Source organism: Lycorma delicatula, chromosome 10 (genome assembly GCF_047948215.1).
Source record: "Lycorma delicatula isolate Av1 chromosome 10, ASM4794821v1, whole genome shotgun sequence".
Taxonomy (NCBI): Eukaryota; Metazoa; Arthropoda; class Insecta; order Hemiptera; family Fulgoridae; genus Lycorma; species Lycorma delicatula.
Genome location: NC_134464.1, coordinates 6,598,323 through 6,616,232, shown reverse-complemented (window position 1 = coordinate 6,616,232; position 17,910 = coordinate 6,598,323). Strand labels below are relative to the sequence as shown.

The 17,910-nt window shown below is 31.3% G+C and overlaps 1 protein-coding gene across 3 annotated transcripts in view; it reads right to left on the bottom strand.

Annotated features, from left to right (window-relative positions):
* The window catches only part of IKKbeta (inhibitor of nuclear factor kappa B kinase subunit beta), a 131,230-nt gene that overhangs the window by 17,946 nt on the left and 95,374 nt on the right, over nt 1–17,910 (bottom strand). For 2 of the 3 annotated variants that reach the window (XM_075376904.1, XM_075376905.1), the window contains exon 12: nt 3,402–3,611. The exons of the other annotated variant lie outside the window; for it this stretch is intronic. In XM_075376904.1, the coding sequence (XP_075233019.1) occupies nt 3,402–3,611 (210 nt within the window). The remainder of the gene's footprint in view (nt 1–3,401; nt 3,612–17,910) is intronic. 3 annotated transcript variants of the gene reach the window in all.

Here is a 17,910-nt window from a genome sequence, read left to right as displayed (position 1 = left end):
TCAGCTGAGTTGGTGTGGAGTGGCCCATGTGCAGGCATACATGCACGTATATATATATATATATATATTGTATTCCTGCTAACATTTGAATGGCTAGTGTCGTGCATGCCGATACAAAGCTCAGCAAGTAAATGGCAACAATACATAAAAAAATATTTAGATCCCACTGGCCCAAGCAATGCCCAAATTCAACAGAGAAATTCAACAGAGTAATATGTTCTATTGCAGTTGCCATTGTCCTAGAGATTCTTCTGCTTCTTTCCATCTCTAGCTGGTGTTTGAATTGGATCAACTCCAAAGCCCATATGCTGCTTTCGGTGCCAATAGTTGTCTGATTTCACTAACAAGATGCTTCCATGCATGGTGATCGATGACCGTTGTCCTGGCCTCATTAAGGTTTAACCTATGGTTTTTTTTTTATATCATCATCGATCTGCTTCATCCACATTTTCTTTGGAGTTGTTCGTTGGACTCTCCAAGAAGTGGGTTGTTCGTAACAGAGGAGTTTGTATGGTAGTCGGTTTCCACTCATTCTGCAGACATGACTAAACCATCACAGCCATCATTTTGAATCTGTTTCTCAATTGTTGGCTGTTGTTTGCAGCAATGGCAGATATCCTCATTTCAGATGTGATCATGAAGTGAGACTCTGAATCTGGCATACGCATCGCATTTGCAACACTTCAAGTTTGCTCAGATCTGTTTTAAGTAGTAGTGTCCAGATTTCTGCTCCATAGAATAAGATTGGCAGGATCAAGATTCGGAAAACACAAATTTTGGTCTTCAGCGAGATGTTGCTTTGTTTCCACAAGCACCGCTTCAAGAAAGCAAATGCTTGACCAGTTCGACTGTGGATTTCTGCCGTAGTTGTTAATTTATTCTCCTAGACCAGTGAGTCCAAATATTTGAATTCTTGCACTTATTCAATTTGGACTCATCCAGTTGGATGATGGTGCGTAAGACATCTATTGTTAGTACATGTGTCTTATATACATTTATTTTAAGGTCATAACATTGGGCAATGTGGAAGATATCATAGATAATATCAATGGCCTCAGCATCACTGTCAATGAACACAAAACTGTCATTGGCAAACTTCAACTCAATCAGTAAACTACCCTCTCCAAACTGAATTCCTCTTCTGCCCTGGAAAACTTGTAGCATTATGGAGTCAACTACTATGTTAAAGAGGAATGTGAAGGCATTCTCCCTCTGGTGGACTCCTGTTCAGATGGAACACTCCTCAGATATCTCATTTCAAACGCATATCTGCCTTGATGATCCATTGTAGCTCTCCTGGAGAAGCTTGGTAACTTTTGGAGATATGAGCTCTGTCTCCAATGCCTTCCAAAGTGCTGGCAAGTGGATGCAGCCAAAGTCGATGAAGACGATAACTACTCGTTTTCCACATTGAATTCTTCCTTCTATTAGTTGATGAACGACAAATATCTGGTCACAGCATCCTCAGTTTGGTCAAAAGCTGGCTTGCTCCTCAAGGCTTGTTTGCTTACAAAATTTCTGCAGGCGTAACTTGATCTTCATGAAAATTCTGCTAACTTTGCATATGCCATGGTAGTCCTTGCAGTCTTGATTATCATCACCCTCTTGTGGACTGGAATGATGGCAGCCTTTTCCAGATAGCTAGTATCTTTTCCATTCACAGGACAGTTTGAAGAAACAGAACAACACCTTCTTGATGGAGACCATCAAGAAGATGAGTTCATCTCATCTTCTTGGTCAATGAAGATGATCACCATCTTGGTCAAGATGGTCAATGAGACCATCTTGATGGACTCTGCAGTGACCCCATCTCCTCCAGACGCTTTCCATTTTTCAAGGCATGGATGCATGTTTTCACCCCTTCAATGGTAGTTTGACATCAGACATTTGTAAGTCAGGTGGCTCAACATGCAGTGGCTCCATTGATGGTCCTTGTGGTGGATCGTGGTTGTAAAGCCTTTCAAAGAACTGCTTCCAGCGCTCAAGGAGCTCAGTTGTTCATCTTATGAAAGTTCCATCATCTGAAAAGATGATGTCATTTGTTGACTTGGCCTTTCCACTCAATTTTCAGAGAGTTTTAGAGTGTGAGATATTCATGATTTAAGGCTGTTTTTTCCAAGTCAGTCACCACTTAATTCCAGTATGTCTTCTGCTCTTGTTTCAGGTGACAGCATATCTCTTACAGAGTTGTCGATATCGTTCAAAGTTTACCAGCTTAACTAGTTTCTGTTCATTTACCACATTTAGTCACTATCAGATATCCACAGTTGCACATGATATCTGGTGGTTGGGCACACAACCTTCATACAGTGCATGAGAGCATCTGAGATTAAACTTTCATCAATGTCAACATCTTCAGTTTGGGTCAATGCTGCAAGACGGTTGGATTGTGCAAGTTGGAATTCTTCCTTATGGACAGGGTCCCACAGACATTTTCAATCTAGTCTAACAGATGGACGTGATTTACATTTGGCTCTTTGTAGCCGGACTTTCATCACTGCATGCACAAGGTAGTGATCTGATCCACAATCAGGGCCATGAACTGAACAGACGTCCTTAAGTGATGATTGCAATCGGCAGTTGATCAGGATGTAGTCTAATACAGCAGAGTCTTTGCCAAGTAAACTGATGTTCTGAGGATGCTGGGTTTGGCTGTTTCCAACAATCAGATTATTGGAGTTGGCAAAGGGTAGGGGATTCAGTCCATTGTTATTGATCACTCAATGTCCAAAGCGACCCATTGTTCATTTCTCGACTGGTTCTATAAGCACCAATATGGGCATTGAAATTGCCACCAGGAGAATCACATCACATCAGCTGTGGGATGGAATCCAATGAATGTTGAGCTGAGCATAGAAATCATCATTAATGAGTCTGAAATGGTTTTAGTCGGTGCACTGATGGTGAACACGTGAGTAATGATGGTAAGAATTGCCAGATGATCAGATATTGCTGAAATGCAATCAAACTCTGGATCGCAGGTCCAGGAATCTGACACTATTGTCTTGTCAGAGTGTTAATCCTAATGATTAACACTTTGGGAGTGGAATCAAAATGTTATCATTCCTTTTTCACAAACATTATTCCAAATCCCTTACCGTTTTTCTACAATTATAATGTTCAAACATATAAATATAACAAGCTTGTAAAATAACATATCAAAGGAAATCTAACCGTTTATACCTTTATGAAAAAATATACATGTAAATGCCATAAAGCAATTTTTTCAGATCTAGCAAATAAATTAAAAAAAGATTTTGTTGCTTAATCTCTTTTTATGTATCCTTCATTTTTCATCCAAGCATAATGAATAACTCATGTTTAAAAATAATTTTCTTTATTCCAAATATATATGATTCACTAGAAAAAAATACTGATAAAATAATAATAAAAAAAATTACCTAAGATGTTTAATAAATGCTTCATCATTTAAAGCTTTGTCTCTAACTTTTAAAAAATTATAAGTGATTTTAAACATATCAAGAGTATTAGATTTTTTTAACTGTTCATGCAAATCACTACTACTACTACTACTACTACTGGCAGCTATAATATGCTCTCGCTTTTTGCTAATTAATAAATTTGCGTAACTTCTATAACCACCCTTCAACCTAAAACAAAATAAAAAATTTGTTATTACAGACAAAATCTTTAAAACAACCTTGAATTGTAAAAGTCAGCAATAAATTAAAAATTATTGCTCATATTTATAATATTAACCATTAATTTGACAACTACAAAAAAATTCAATTTAAAGGAAACTGTTATTAAAATTTTAGTGCAATGTGTTTTGTTTTAACTTTTTTCTGATTTTAATTTATTTAAAATTAAGACAGATTTACATAAAACACTTCAGATAAAAGAAACAGATAAAAGAAAAACTGTTTGCAAGGAACACAAAAACAAAAAACTACTACTCAAAATAATTAATAAGTGCATCTTTAATAAAAAATTGTTTATATAATTTATTTGAATGTTCAAGTGAAGATACTTCAAGTATATGAATGATATGTTGAAATAAATCATTATTTATATAATAGCCCAATATTGAGCAATTATAACAAGAAAAAATGAAAAATATTTATAAATAAGACTGAGACAAAGTAACTTTTTGCAAAAAAATAAACTACTACTTGAAATGTACGAAATGTTTATAAAAGGAACTAGTATAAAAAAGAATCAAGAAAATCATTTCAATTAGTGAAGAGCACAGCTTAACTTGATCCTCATTAAAAAGAAATAAAAATATACAGAGTTTAAATTAAGAAATCCACTTTTTTTCTTTCAGTCAGTTAATGAAGTAATCCTTAAAAATAAAATAACATGAATACATACTACTACTACTATATATATATATATATATATATATATAAGTTTTACTGTAATATTATTAATAGCCATCATCCTGACCACTTTTGGGGAAGAGATCCACCTTATAATAATCCCAATTGCCACACCACCCCTCAATTCCTAGCCCTGATGGGGTTTACTGAAGGCCACCTTTTAGACCCTCTAAACTTGATAACAAGCCACAGTCATCAGTCTGGATGCCATCGATGCAAATGCCTCGGCAGACATTTCCATCAGTGTATTTACACAACTTATTATCGCTTTTGTATGGCTTCTTCCAACCATGAGTAACATAAATTACAGCCCTCACCTATCACATTAACTGATTTGCAGAAGCTTGATCCCTGAGGTTCACACAAAAATCTTCTCATATCTAACTTCAATTAGACTATACCCTTAATCATTACTCGATTGAGTATTTTAAAAATCAAAAATACTATCTAAAAATTTGCTGAAAAAATACAAAGAAACTTGATAACACTTAAAAATGATGAAACAACTCCATTGAAAATTTTAATTTTTGCTATAAAAATTTAAAAACTACGGATATGCAAATATTTTTCACAAAAAGAAACCCGTTTACAAATTTTAATTAATAATTTTCTTTCATTTTTTTTAAAGCTTACTAGACATACCAACAAATTAAAAAAAATGCAAAATTGCCATCAGAGACATGTTGAACTTAATAAAGGGCCAACCCCCTCATTACATGATGGACGTATGTTGGCCCTTTCAGAAACCTGTAACATCTTCATCATACAAACAGCAAAACATTGAAGTTTACTAGTTATTTCATCAAAAAAATTGATGATTCACCATTCTGAAAAACCAACAGTTTTATTACAACCGATGAATGTGTCCAGTTTACCAGAATTACAAGTTATCGTATAACGGAAAGTATGATAAATTAAAATATTTATGAAACAAATGTCAATTTGTGTACTTTATAACAACACTGAGTTTTGAAGTTACATATATAACACGCTTTAATCAAATATAAATAATCATTTTGCAGAATTAATGCAAAAAAAATATATATATACTTAAAAAATCAAACTTGTTTTTTATTTATTTCTCAGAAATCTAATTATGATATTATTTTATTGAAGTAGGCATTTTAAAATCATTGAATGATTTATTATAAAAGTACGATCTCAGTGGAATTTCTTAATTTAAGAATAACAATAAACGTTTCAAAAAAGTAAGAAGTACTGATGATTCGATATTAAAATCTCAAAATTTAATTTGTAAGAGCCTTAAAGAGAACCTGAGCGATACGTGCACTGTTTTTTAATATGACGAAGGCAATTGATATTACTGACCATAAACCATAAATATTTCATTTATGAAAGACAAGTATACCAAAAATACCTTATTCTTGTTTCAGGAAATCACAGTTATTTGGATGTATTTTTAACAACCCACACCCAATAACCTTTACAATTCCTCATTTATTCATAATTATGACAATTAATTATCCATAAAAGAACCGTAACACCTAAAAGAAAACCTTAGTGACCAGAAAAATTGGACAGTAGTATTGGACAGTGCTAGGTTTTTGAGTTCTGTGAAAAAGCAACTATAGTTTATGAGGCTATGTTTTTTTATACCTCTTATTCTTTTGATAAAATATACTAATAGTAAAATAATCTCCTAATCGGATCTCTAAGTAGAGACTACTCAGAAAGTACAACCGAAAAATATTTTCTGATGTAATATGGAATGTTCAAAATTTAGATGGGAGATGTACGAGTAGTAGTGTATAATTTAAGAACTGCATAGTTCTTGATAAGCTTTCTAAAATTAGTCAAATAAGGTGGAAAAAGAAGCACGGTTATTAAGTCACAAAATCTTTTCTACGTTTCTAAATTTATAATGATTAACAATCTTTTCCCTGTTAAGAATTCCTCACCTTAAAACGTTTATTGTATACATGTTTTTTGTGATTCTTGCACTCAGATTTAAATCTTTTATTTTAATCCTTTAGATCTTTAAATTCACTATATTTGTAGTATTTGAGTCATTTTACTATATTATAAATTTATATTTATAAATATATATTTGATATAAATAATTAAAGTGATCTGTTACTCATCAATCTTCGGGTTATGGAGAGGAAACAGAAGAAATTAAAAGAGGGTACTGGTACAATACTAATGGCACAGTACACAATAATAAGAAAACAATATAATTATCAGTTTAAATAAAGATGTTAAGTAGCTGTGTTACAGAATTAACAGTTTTATAGAAAGAGATAACATTATTTCTAAACAGTTTTTGCTTCCTTTATATATAATCCATATATATATTTTCACCAGCTTCAGCCTGAATTTTGACCCTACGTAAAACAGAGATCACAGTACCTGTACTTTTTTTTTTACTTAATTATAATATTTTTAGTCTTGTTGTTAAGTGTTCCATAAAATTGAACAATTTGTTGAATTAAATAATTACACCGATAAATAAACTTTTAAACCCCGAAAATGAGTGCTGAATGGCACCTGTATTTACAATATCATTTTTTTCTAAAATTTAATTCTGTAGATTGAAAATTCAACTGAATCTAGTATTAATATAAAATACAAGGGAACTTTGTAAAAAAGGCAGTCCCGTGGAACTCAACTTAAGAATTTAAAAAATGTCGGAATTTTTTACAATTTCTGATACTATCCTTTTTTTTTCAAGTAGTGGCTGTTATCAAAATTGTTATATGAGGTAGCTGTCAAGAAAGGGAATCAAATACGACTCAATTTTTTTTAATAAATATTTTTTATTTCTTTTTTATTAACAATTATACTCTAAATACAGCTCAATTTTGACTGATTCAGCCATTTGGCCAAGGTGATCGACTGGAACCAAATTTTATTTACTACAATTTTTATTTTTTTCGCAATTATTTTAATACTGCATAATGTTTAAGGTAAAAACACAATCAAATCAAGGCGATAAAAGTGACCCAAATTTTTTCAGTAAACAGTTTATTCCTTTTTCAAAATATTGTAAAATAAGTGATTAACATTTAAAAACCCTATGATATATTTCAAATAAAAATGTGTCGAGGGCAAAGCAACAAAGGTTATGCAACCCTATGCCAGCTTTTCTAACATATTATTTAGAAAAGATCTGTAAAATGTAAACGTCATCAAATCTGAATAATTAATATAAAACAAAATTACTTTTTAACGATAATAAAACTACCTATATCAGAGGCAATCATCTACAGGTTGAGCATTTTCTTTCTCCACTCTCCCTTTACCTTCATCCTTCATCCCTCATCCCACTTGTCGGTTAAGTGACATAGAAACTGTAGGTTGCTAGCACCTTTTCAACTTTGCTGTCATACTAGCATCCTTCTAGCTGCTTCTTTAGGGGCTCAGTTTAGCAACAACTCTGCATGTATTAATATCAAGGGATTCTATCTCCTAGAGCCAAACTTAGTAGCTGAGGTGTCTATCAGAAAAATTAAGTCAGGCCTCCTCCTACTCTTTATACGTTTTAAAGAAAATTCTAAATCTCTGAGAAAAAAAGAATAAGAAAAAAGTTATAATTCAAAACAACTGATAATCATTAATAGAAAAATCAATTTTATTCTGTACCAACAATCTGGTCAAACTGGGGGTGAAGTTACTAGATTAGGTGAGTATATTTTTGCAAATTCAGCCCTGAGTATTACAAAGAAAAGGCTTTTTACAAACGTAATGAGAAGAAAAACGTAGAAAGCCCTAAAGACAGAAAAAAAGCTATGAAGAAATTCCCATCTACCCTGGGATCACAATGAGCTATCATTATTTGTCAACAGCAAAAGAGTATTAGTATTTATCTTACAACAAATACTAATTATAATATAATAGTAAAAGTATTTAACAAAATACAATATTAATAACATACAAAATTATGATGTTATATTTTATTAAGTAACTTTGAATATAGGCAATATATATATATATATTGAACAGCCAGAATCATTAATTTGTTTATGATTCTTCTTCTTCTTCTTCTTCTTCTTCTTCTTTTTTTAGACACATAAATACTGTTGTACCTAATATTATTAACGTCAGAACAGACAAAGCAAAAAATAAGGAAGCGATTAACATTAACCAAAATGTACGCTCTGTCATTCCCTTTGAGTCGTCAGTTTCAGCCACCTTTTCTGTTGTTTCATAATCATCCATTGGGATAGATATAATATCACTACCAGCTGCTGAGCCTGAAGCAGTGTCTGCAGCAGCACCTGTAGTAACAGCACCAGCAGCACCTGTAGTAACAGCACCAGCAGCACCTGTAGTAACAGCACCACCTGCAGCTGGAGTAACAGCACCACCTGCAGCAGCTGCAGTTGTATCTGCCCTTGGTTTTGATTTTTTAGTTGTGGGCATTTTTCTTGATTTTTGTCGCTTTGTTGTAGAGGTTGCTATCGCTATCATTTTAGAGATCATTGGTTTTCCTTCATATCCTTTAGTTAATATTCGTTTTTTTGATACTCTAGTTGTTGTCCTTATTTCTGGCATAGATATTTCAGTAGTTTTTGATGAAGGCAATTTGATTGATTTCGAAGATGATGTAGATGCTACTCTTAATGACAACAATTTGCCTACTGATTTCAAAGATGATGACGGTGTTAATTCTGATGAAGACAATTTGATTGGTGATGTTGAGGATGTTCTAAGTATTGTCTCTAATAAAGCATTCTTAGAGTCATACTCTCGTCTTCCAATATAAGATTCTGGTACTGCTTTTGTGGTTCTTTTTTGATTTTTTTTAAAACTTGTTGGTACTCCTTTCTTACTACTGTTAAGAAAGAGTTGGTACTTCTTATCTGTTACTGACTGTTTTACAATCATATTTTGCTGTGTTTCAGTCATCTCTAAACTTAATTCTTTTATATGTATCTCTTCCAGATTTTTTTTTTCTAATTCCTCAGATTCATTAGATGCTCTTTTATATTCAACATTTCCACTTCTGTTAATAAAACTAACATAAGTATCATCAGAACTAAAAGAAGTACTTACTTCAATCATTGATTCACAAATTACACATAAAATAACTGTAATGAGTATGCTCATTTTATAAATAAAGCTTACCGGTAATGAAATTCATGCATTAATTCATATTGTATTAATTAGTATCATTCATATTATTAGATATTTACTATTGAACACAATAAGAAATCAACACAATTAAAATCATATGTGAAATAAAAAATATGGTATGATAATAGCTAACATCTAATTACAGCTGTATATAAAGTATTTAACTTTTCATTAAAATAAACAGAAAATAATACCTTTTTAAACAAATGCATCTCATAATTTATAAATAAATTTACAAACCTCTATTCCTAAAATTCATAAAAATTAAATTAAAATGATACTTTTTGTCTTTGTTTTTTTTTTGTTTTATTATTTAAAAGAATTTCTTTTTCTTTAGAGTGATATGATTACCTGATATTATGCATCAGTATCAATTTATGACAATGAATAGATACAATTATATAAACAGACAATAAATTGTAACAAATTAAATTACCCCCTCAGCCATTTACACAGATAGAGGATGACAATAACGGTTTTGTAATGCCCAGCTATACTTGGATATCCACCAATAATTGAATAGTCGCTTATGTTACTGAGGAAAAAAGAAACTGGTAACTACACACAATTGTTTTTCTAGGGACATATTTAAAGAACCTAAGCTTTGTATTGCAACTAATAGCAGCATTGGGGAGGTTAAACCGATTTTAAAGCGGATGATCTAAGGGAAAATCAAAAATAATACTTAACCGCATAATAAATTATTGTTTAATAACTTATCTACACACCCCGTTTGTAAATATAATGAATTTTTGGTTTTCATCAATACTAACACAGAAAAAAGGTGAACCGATCTTTAATCATCAATTACTTTACTGCATATTTATTATACAATAGACTATACACAATGTAAACAATACCGGGAGGAAAAAAATAGAAGAATAAGGAAAATAAAAAGCGGTAACACGGTAGATATCATCAAAAACGTAATATATGAAAACAATATAACTACACTTGCAGAAAGGGAATCAGAGACAGATAAAAAAACAAAAACATCTTACGAGAAAATTTGATCTAAACGTAGACAGTTGTATACAAAAAAAAATCAAGATTCAATAAAAATGAAAAGATAGGAAAAATAAAACACCATTCACTATTGTAGATACATGTATATACAACAGAATATGAACTACAAAAGGAAGATTTCCAGCAAGCAAGATGAAGAATATATGTTAGAATGTAATGAAATAAATCCAGTAGAATTATTTGCTTGGATAGAAATAACTGAAATAAAAAGATACAAGAAAAGAGTCTTGCTCTCTACGGTCAAACAAATGCAGAAAAATTTCTAATAGTAGGTAATGTACCAGGATGAACATAAGAAACTTCGAAAGAAACAATAGCGGTTTCCTCTTAGATCAATCACCCGATTCAACAGGAGCTTTATTCGAAGAACCTATAATAACACTGGTTAATGATGGTATCTGGAAACTACTACTAAAAGGCAAAACCATTAAAAGACATAAAACACAAAGACAAAGAGGAAGAAGACTTCAGATACGCATAACAACTGCAAGTCCAATAACAAATAATGCGGATAAAGATGAAGAAATAAGATTAATCAAAGAATATAAATATTTAGATTCCACAAAACATAATAAATCATAGGAATAAATAGTATACATTAAACATACAAATAGAGGAAACCAGAATAGATAAACCACCTGGAAATTTAGATCCGGTGGGTGCATTGTGATCACAATGCACCAGATCTAAACTTCATCTGGAAACCCTTGTCCATCTGGAAACAGAGTATCCAGGAAACATGGTAAGTCGCCACAGATGTTAAAGTGTGGACATGACCATCAAACACTGGGCAGCACATGCAATCTCAAGGTCATAATGGAACATTCAAGATTCATCAGTGGTTAACACATTACGCAAATAGCATGTTTATTCTTCTTATAGTGAGCCAACAATTCTTTGCAGATGAATATGCTATATTCCATTTGGTCAGGCAATAAGAGCTGCAGAAACCAGCAGCACACAATGCATTTCATATGCATCTGCTCACTCACAATATTGTGGGCACTACTTTTTGAAATGTGCAGCAGTTCACTTAACTATATCAATATAATAATTGCTTTGAATGACTGTGTTCACCATAACATCATTAATCGACATGCTCAGTTGACCCGCTCTCATATCTTCCATTCTCTGTCATCCGGCAAAAATATGCATGCCAACAAAAATATGGCAAATGACATACACTCTTCATTGAATGCTTCTTACAACATTTTGTATATTTTGAAAGTTTTAAAGTTTACTGCAGAAGGAGAACTAGGTACTTTCATAGCATTAGGTCCTCCAAGCATAATTCCTGGTGCTCCTTCATTCAGGAGCAAGGGAATAGAGACCCTTGGGGCACTGTGTATAGAGCCCATGGACATAAGTGCAGGAAAGATGTCCTCTTGTCAGCTGTCAACCCCCAAGGATGTGGTAATTGATAAGGACCATGACCTTAATATTTTGCTGAATGATTTGCTCCTGGATGACACTATGGTGGTTGAGGTTTCATACAACTGCCGTGTCAGGCGGGAAGTCACAATTTTGTCAGGTGATTTGTAGCATGGCATGGCACAAGGCCCCCAGATATGATTGTATCACAGTGGAGCTCCTCGTTTGAGCACTTTCAGTAGTCCTTGGTCCTCTTAACTGGAATATATAATAGGTTGCTCTTCACCAGCAACTTTCCGGCAAGTTGGAAGTGTGGAGATTTGGTGTTGTTGTTCAAAGGTGATGACAAAGATGCTACTGTTAGTTCTTCTTACCATTGCGTAAGTATATAAAAATTATTTTTTGTGTCCCGTTTTTAGCTGTGTATTTTTTGTGAATTAATACTATCATGGTATTATATTTGAATAGTTTTGTCAGAAAGTGAAATTTAAGATGTCAAAAACTGTGGGAACAAAACTACTCTGGAGCGGAATTCATCTAAGTTTGTGTCGGTTGAAAGATTTGATATTTGGTACCAAAGATTTATGTATTTACAAGCATTTCTGAATTAAGTAAGGCAAATCGATCAATAGGTTTTGTAGATGAGATGTACATCCATAGCAATCATTTGCAAAAAAAAAAAATGTGGGTTGGAAAATTTAATACAGCAGAATGTTTGAAGAAACCTATTAGTAAAGGAGGCAGGACAACAATTTTGAATGCAGAAGGAATGATGGAATTTATACCAGATTATCTGACGATGTGGAAATCAAGTAGGACAACAGGGGATTACCACCATGATATGAACTACACTAACTTCTCTAAACGGATTCAAAATAAATTTCTTCCTGAACTACCTGTAAACTCTGTAATTGTGATGGACAACATGCGTTATCACAATGTAAAAGTAAATAAATCTCCTAATCCAAATGCCAGAAAGAAAATTATGGTAAACTGACTTCAATAAAATTCCAATACCTCAAAATGCCTTGAAAGAGGAGTTGTATAATATTATCAATGATAACAAAAAGCGCAGCAAGAAATATGCCATTGACTAGATTGTAAAAGAAAAGCATCATGATGTTTTAAGATTGCCTCCCTACCACCCCAAAATAAATCCCATAGAACTGATACAGACACATGTAAAAAAAACAGGGTTGGAAAGCATAATGTATAACTTTCATAAATGAAAATATTAATCTTTGTATAGGTAAATTTACCTATACAAAGATTAATATCTTCATTGGGCCTGAACAACAGAAACCAAAAATTCATAATTGCTTACGATGTGAAGATAAATAAAAAGCCAAACTAGGTATTTTAGAAAACATAGTGGAATTTTTTATAATACATTTAGACAAAAATAATGAAAGTGATACAGATGACAGCAATCCTGATACTATTACAAAAGACGTGAGTGAAGTGAAGAGTTGTGATATTTGTCTGATAAGTTATTTTTTTTTTAAATATTTATATTAGAAGTTAAATCAGAGATATTTTAGAACTGCAATGGACTAAATAATTACAGTATAAGGCACAATCCTACATAATAAGATAAAAGATTAACTGTAGATTTTTCAGTTTAATATATAATTATAATTAACATGACAACCACCTCACTGATGGTGGGAAAGGTCTACTAACTGTTGAACCGACCTGTACGCACTCTATTTCTAAACACATCAAGTGAAATGCTTACAGTAGTAACTAATTGTATGATATGGTAATACAATAATTTACTTTGTAGAATAATTTTAAATATTTCTACAGCAGCAAAATGCAATAAGTTTTATGTTTTCCTCTTCACCATTTTTTGTATAAAAAAAAGAGATAAATATTAAAAGTTGAAAAACAAAGATGCCAAAAAAAAAACTACTGACAAATATTGTTTAATATAACTGAAGAGCATGCAGGTAACAATTCTGTATGTATATTTTTTTTAAACTTTTTAAATTTATTTAAATATATATATATATATATATATATATATATATATATATATCCTATGACACTTTTGATAATGTAAGGATTCCAACACGTGGAATACATACATACACATAGTCATACAGCTAAATTGGTTCAGTTGTTAAAAGCTGCTAAGGTGAAACAAACTTAATATATACATATATAAACAATAACTACAATCCTTTTTGGGCAGTCGTATAAAAGCACTAGTTACATGAATAAAATGAATCATTTGATCTATAAAATGATAATTTGAAAAAATTTATCAGATGAATGAGTAGTTTTTGAACAACTTGCATCTTAAACCTTCATTCTGAACGGTTCGGAATCCTCATACCACATACGTGAAATGCAAGTTATTAAATAATGACTCATTCATTTGATAGATTTTTAAATTTATTTAAACATATATATGTATACACATATTTATACAGGCCTGTGACACTCCCAATCAAGTAAGGATTCCAACACAGGGTCATACATCTAAATCAGTTCAGCCACTAAGTTGCTACGGTAGAAAGACATACATAGATTCATACACCCTAAATATATTACACTCCTTTTAAGGCAGTTAAGTAAATAAAAGAAAGGGATTGTTAGTTAACGGGTGGGTCATTCCACTTGAAGTGTCCCAAAAATCAACCAAGCTTGACCAATTCAGAAAAAAATTGAAACTTAACCCAGTTGTTTCCTACATATTTCATAACCTTAAAATTATTTTTTTTAAATGTTTTTTATTTAAACAATTTATCCTGTGGCGGCCAATTTTGTTAAAGTGTACACACCTATTTTTGTGATTCCAAGGGTTTACGGAAAAAATCATAACTAAAAAACTATTGGTCTTGGAAGGATGAAACAAAAAAAACAATTTATTCATATTTTCCTAAGGTAAAAGATTGGTCCAGTAGTTTATTTACCTATCTATTTCTCTTCTTTCTATGAGTAAATTACCAGTAAATTTGAACATGAAAAATGTGAAATTTCACTTTTGATAATTTTTTCAAGAGGCAGGGATGACACACACAGTTTCAATTATTTTTTTTTGTATTTAGGTAAGTGTTGGTAGTTTTACCATAAATAATATTAATGGTGATATACTTACCCCTAAATTTTTATGAATTTTTGAAAACTAATTTTTTTTTTAAATTCAAATTTTGGCTTCAAATAACTCTGATGGGGCTGGTGATAAAAATCTTAAATTTGCACAACTTGCAGTGTTTTTGTAAATGTTTATGGCAAATAAAAAAGTTTCTTATGTATTGTACTAATAAAAAAATTATAACCTCTCAAAAATCATGAAAACCCTATTAAAACCATTTTGACACTAAATAAGTGCTCCAAGGGGGATTCTTGTCTTCTTTGCACTTTACATTTACTTATATTTAGCCCCTATGTTGTTGAAGTTGATGTTTTCAATATTTTTTAAAATAGTTTTTTAAAAATTATTAATGATATGTCATAATTTAATGATAACTTAACCAATTATATTAGGTTACTGACAGTAACCTAATATAATTTTGATTCAAAAAAGTATGTCAAACTTACCCAAGCTGAGATTTCAATGAGTAGCCTACATCTTTCTTCATTTTTATTTTTGTAAACACAATCAAAGAAAATGTAACAAAATTTTAATTATTCTTCAATGAAATAGTCTGTTTTCATTCTAATAATAGTCTGTTTTATTGTAAACAACAATAAAAGTTTATTATTTGGTGTGGTTAATCAACAGCTATGATAATTAATTAATTATAGCCAATTATAGTTAGCCAATAGCTCTTCTGATAATTCTCTTGAAAATGTATGAGAATGACCCATCAATGCAGTTAGTTCAGGTGATGTCAACTTTCTCAGGACTTTGCAGATTGGTAGCCACACTTTATCTTGTGGAAACTTTTGAAATGATGTACATAGTCCAGCCGGGTGGAAAAAATGAACCTACACATTGCCATTTTCAAGGCTAATATCTACCATTTCTCCTATCCATCACTGATCGTCATACACACAAGCAATAGTCTTTTTATTTAAGTGAAAGTGGTACAATACTTGACACAGGGTGGTTTTCATTGTCCTTGAAGTCTGAAGTACAGTAACAGCTTACAATGTCTTCTGACACAGGAACATACTTATGGTAGCTTCTAGTACCGACAACTCTTTCACAGCAGTCAAAACATTTTTTTTTATGTTTCTGAAGTCTTATCTACCTCAATTGATTTAATAAAAAAATACTTGATGTTTTTCAGCTTGTGATTACAAAATGAATACATTTCACCAACATTTAGTAACTGACTTTTTAATGGCCTTTGCAGGACTGCCTTTGCCACCTCTTGTTTTGTTGTTCCTCCCACACAATCACAGGCAATTTTCCCATAGGATAATCCAAAGAAGTGTCATTTGGCTTCAAGTTCAAAGTCTTTTTTGTGACTGCACAAATTAGCAAAATTCTTTTTATTTTTATACTGACTTGAAGCACCATCGATAAAATAGATGAGTTTTTTAATGTTCTGAGTATTTCCTTGATACGATCTGTTAAAAGTTTTTGAAAGCAATAAAATTTTGCTGTATTGTGCTTCAAGTGATCATTTAAAATACAGACACTTTTGTGTTATAATACATCATTCCCTTGAAGTAGAACACAAAAGGGTGAACTGTGGTTTGGCTGATGACCCAATGGAAACTTTTTACCTCCTCTTGAACAAGAAATTGAAAGTTTTCTGTTCTGTCGAAACCAAACAATTTGAGCGATTATAACTTTTTTATTAGTACAATACACAAGAAACCTTTTTATTTGTCATAAAAATCTACAAAAACACTATACGTTGTACAAATTTGAGATTTTTATCACTAGCCTCATCAGAGTTATTTTAAGCCAAAATTTGAATTTAAAAACAATTATTTTCAAAAATTCATAAAAATTTAGAGGTAAGTATATCACCATTAATATTATTAATGCTAAAACTAACTAACATATGCCTACATAAAAAATAATAATTCAAACCATGTATGCCATCCCTGCCTCTTGAAAAAAAAATTACCAAAAGTGATCTTAAAACACAACTATTTTCAATACAAATAAATCAATATTGAAAACTAATGATTATCAATTTAAATGATTTTTTGTGGCCTTTTAGTTACAATTAAACATTCATATATACATACTTATGACACTCTCCGTAACGTAAGTATTCCAACGCAGGATCATACATCTAAAATGGTTTGGCCGTTGAGCTGCTACAGTGGAACAAAATGCATTCATACACCCTAAAAACATTACACACCTTTTTGGGCAGCCATGTAAAAAATGTATTATGAGATAAATTTCTTAGTTATTGTTACTGGTTACTTGTATACTTTTTTATGGTTTTAAATACATTTATTACTTTAAGTTATTCAGGCATTAAGGCATTATTCAGGCAGTTATTCAGACACTCTAAGTTTCAGTCATTCTCAACATTTGAAATATATCAATATTACAATATTAATTTGTTTTGTTGAGAAAATAATGAATCAGGGGTCTGATTCTGATATTTTTTTTTTAAATAGTTCAAAATTTCTAGACATAATTTCATTATTTTTGTTCATAGACAAATTTCTGTTTCTTTTTGTTTTAAATAAACGATAATAATTAATACTGATTTAATGATTTTTATACAACTTTTTTTATAAAAATTATTCAAATATATTTTTTAACATAACATTATTTTAAAATTAAAAAAATTTGGAATCATCTGAAGATTAAAAAAAAAATCATTAAAATAATTATATCAGTGGAGTTGCAACTTAAAAAAAAAGTGATAAGCAACCCAATATTGTGGTTATTGGCTTTCCCTTAAGTTTTGTAGTTATTTTCATGTCTAATGAAAAGACTTCAAATAAAAATATAATTTTTATTGTTATGTGATATAGTTGCTAAAAATTCTTTGCTGATCTGTAAATTTACAGTTTTTTGTTCAAAAGTAAAAGAAAATATAGGAATATGACATTACATCACCGTAAAATATAAAACAAACAGCAAATGCAATATAGTAACATTCTAATATTTATTCTTTTTTCTCTGTTTAGCCTTTGGAAC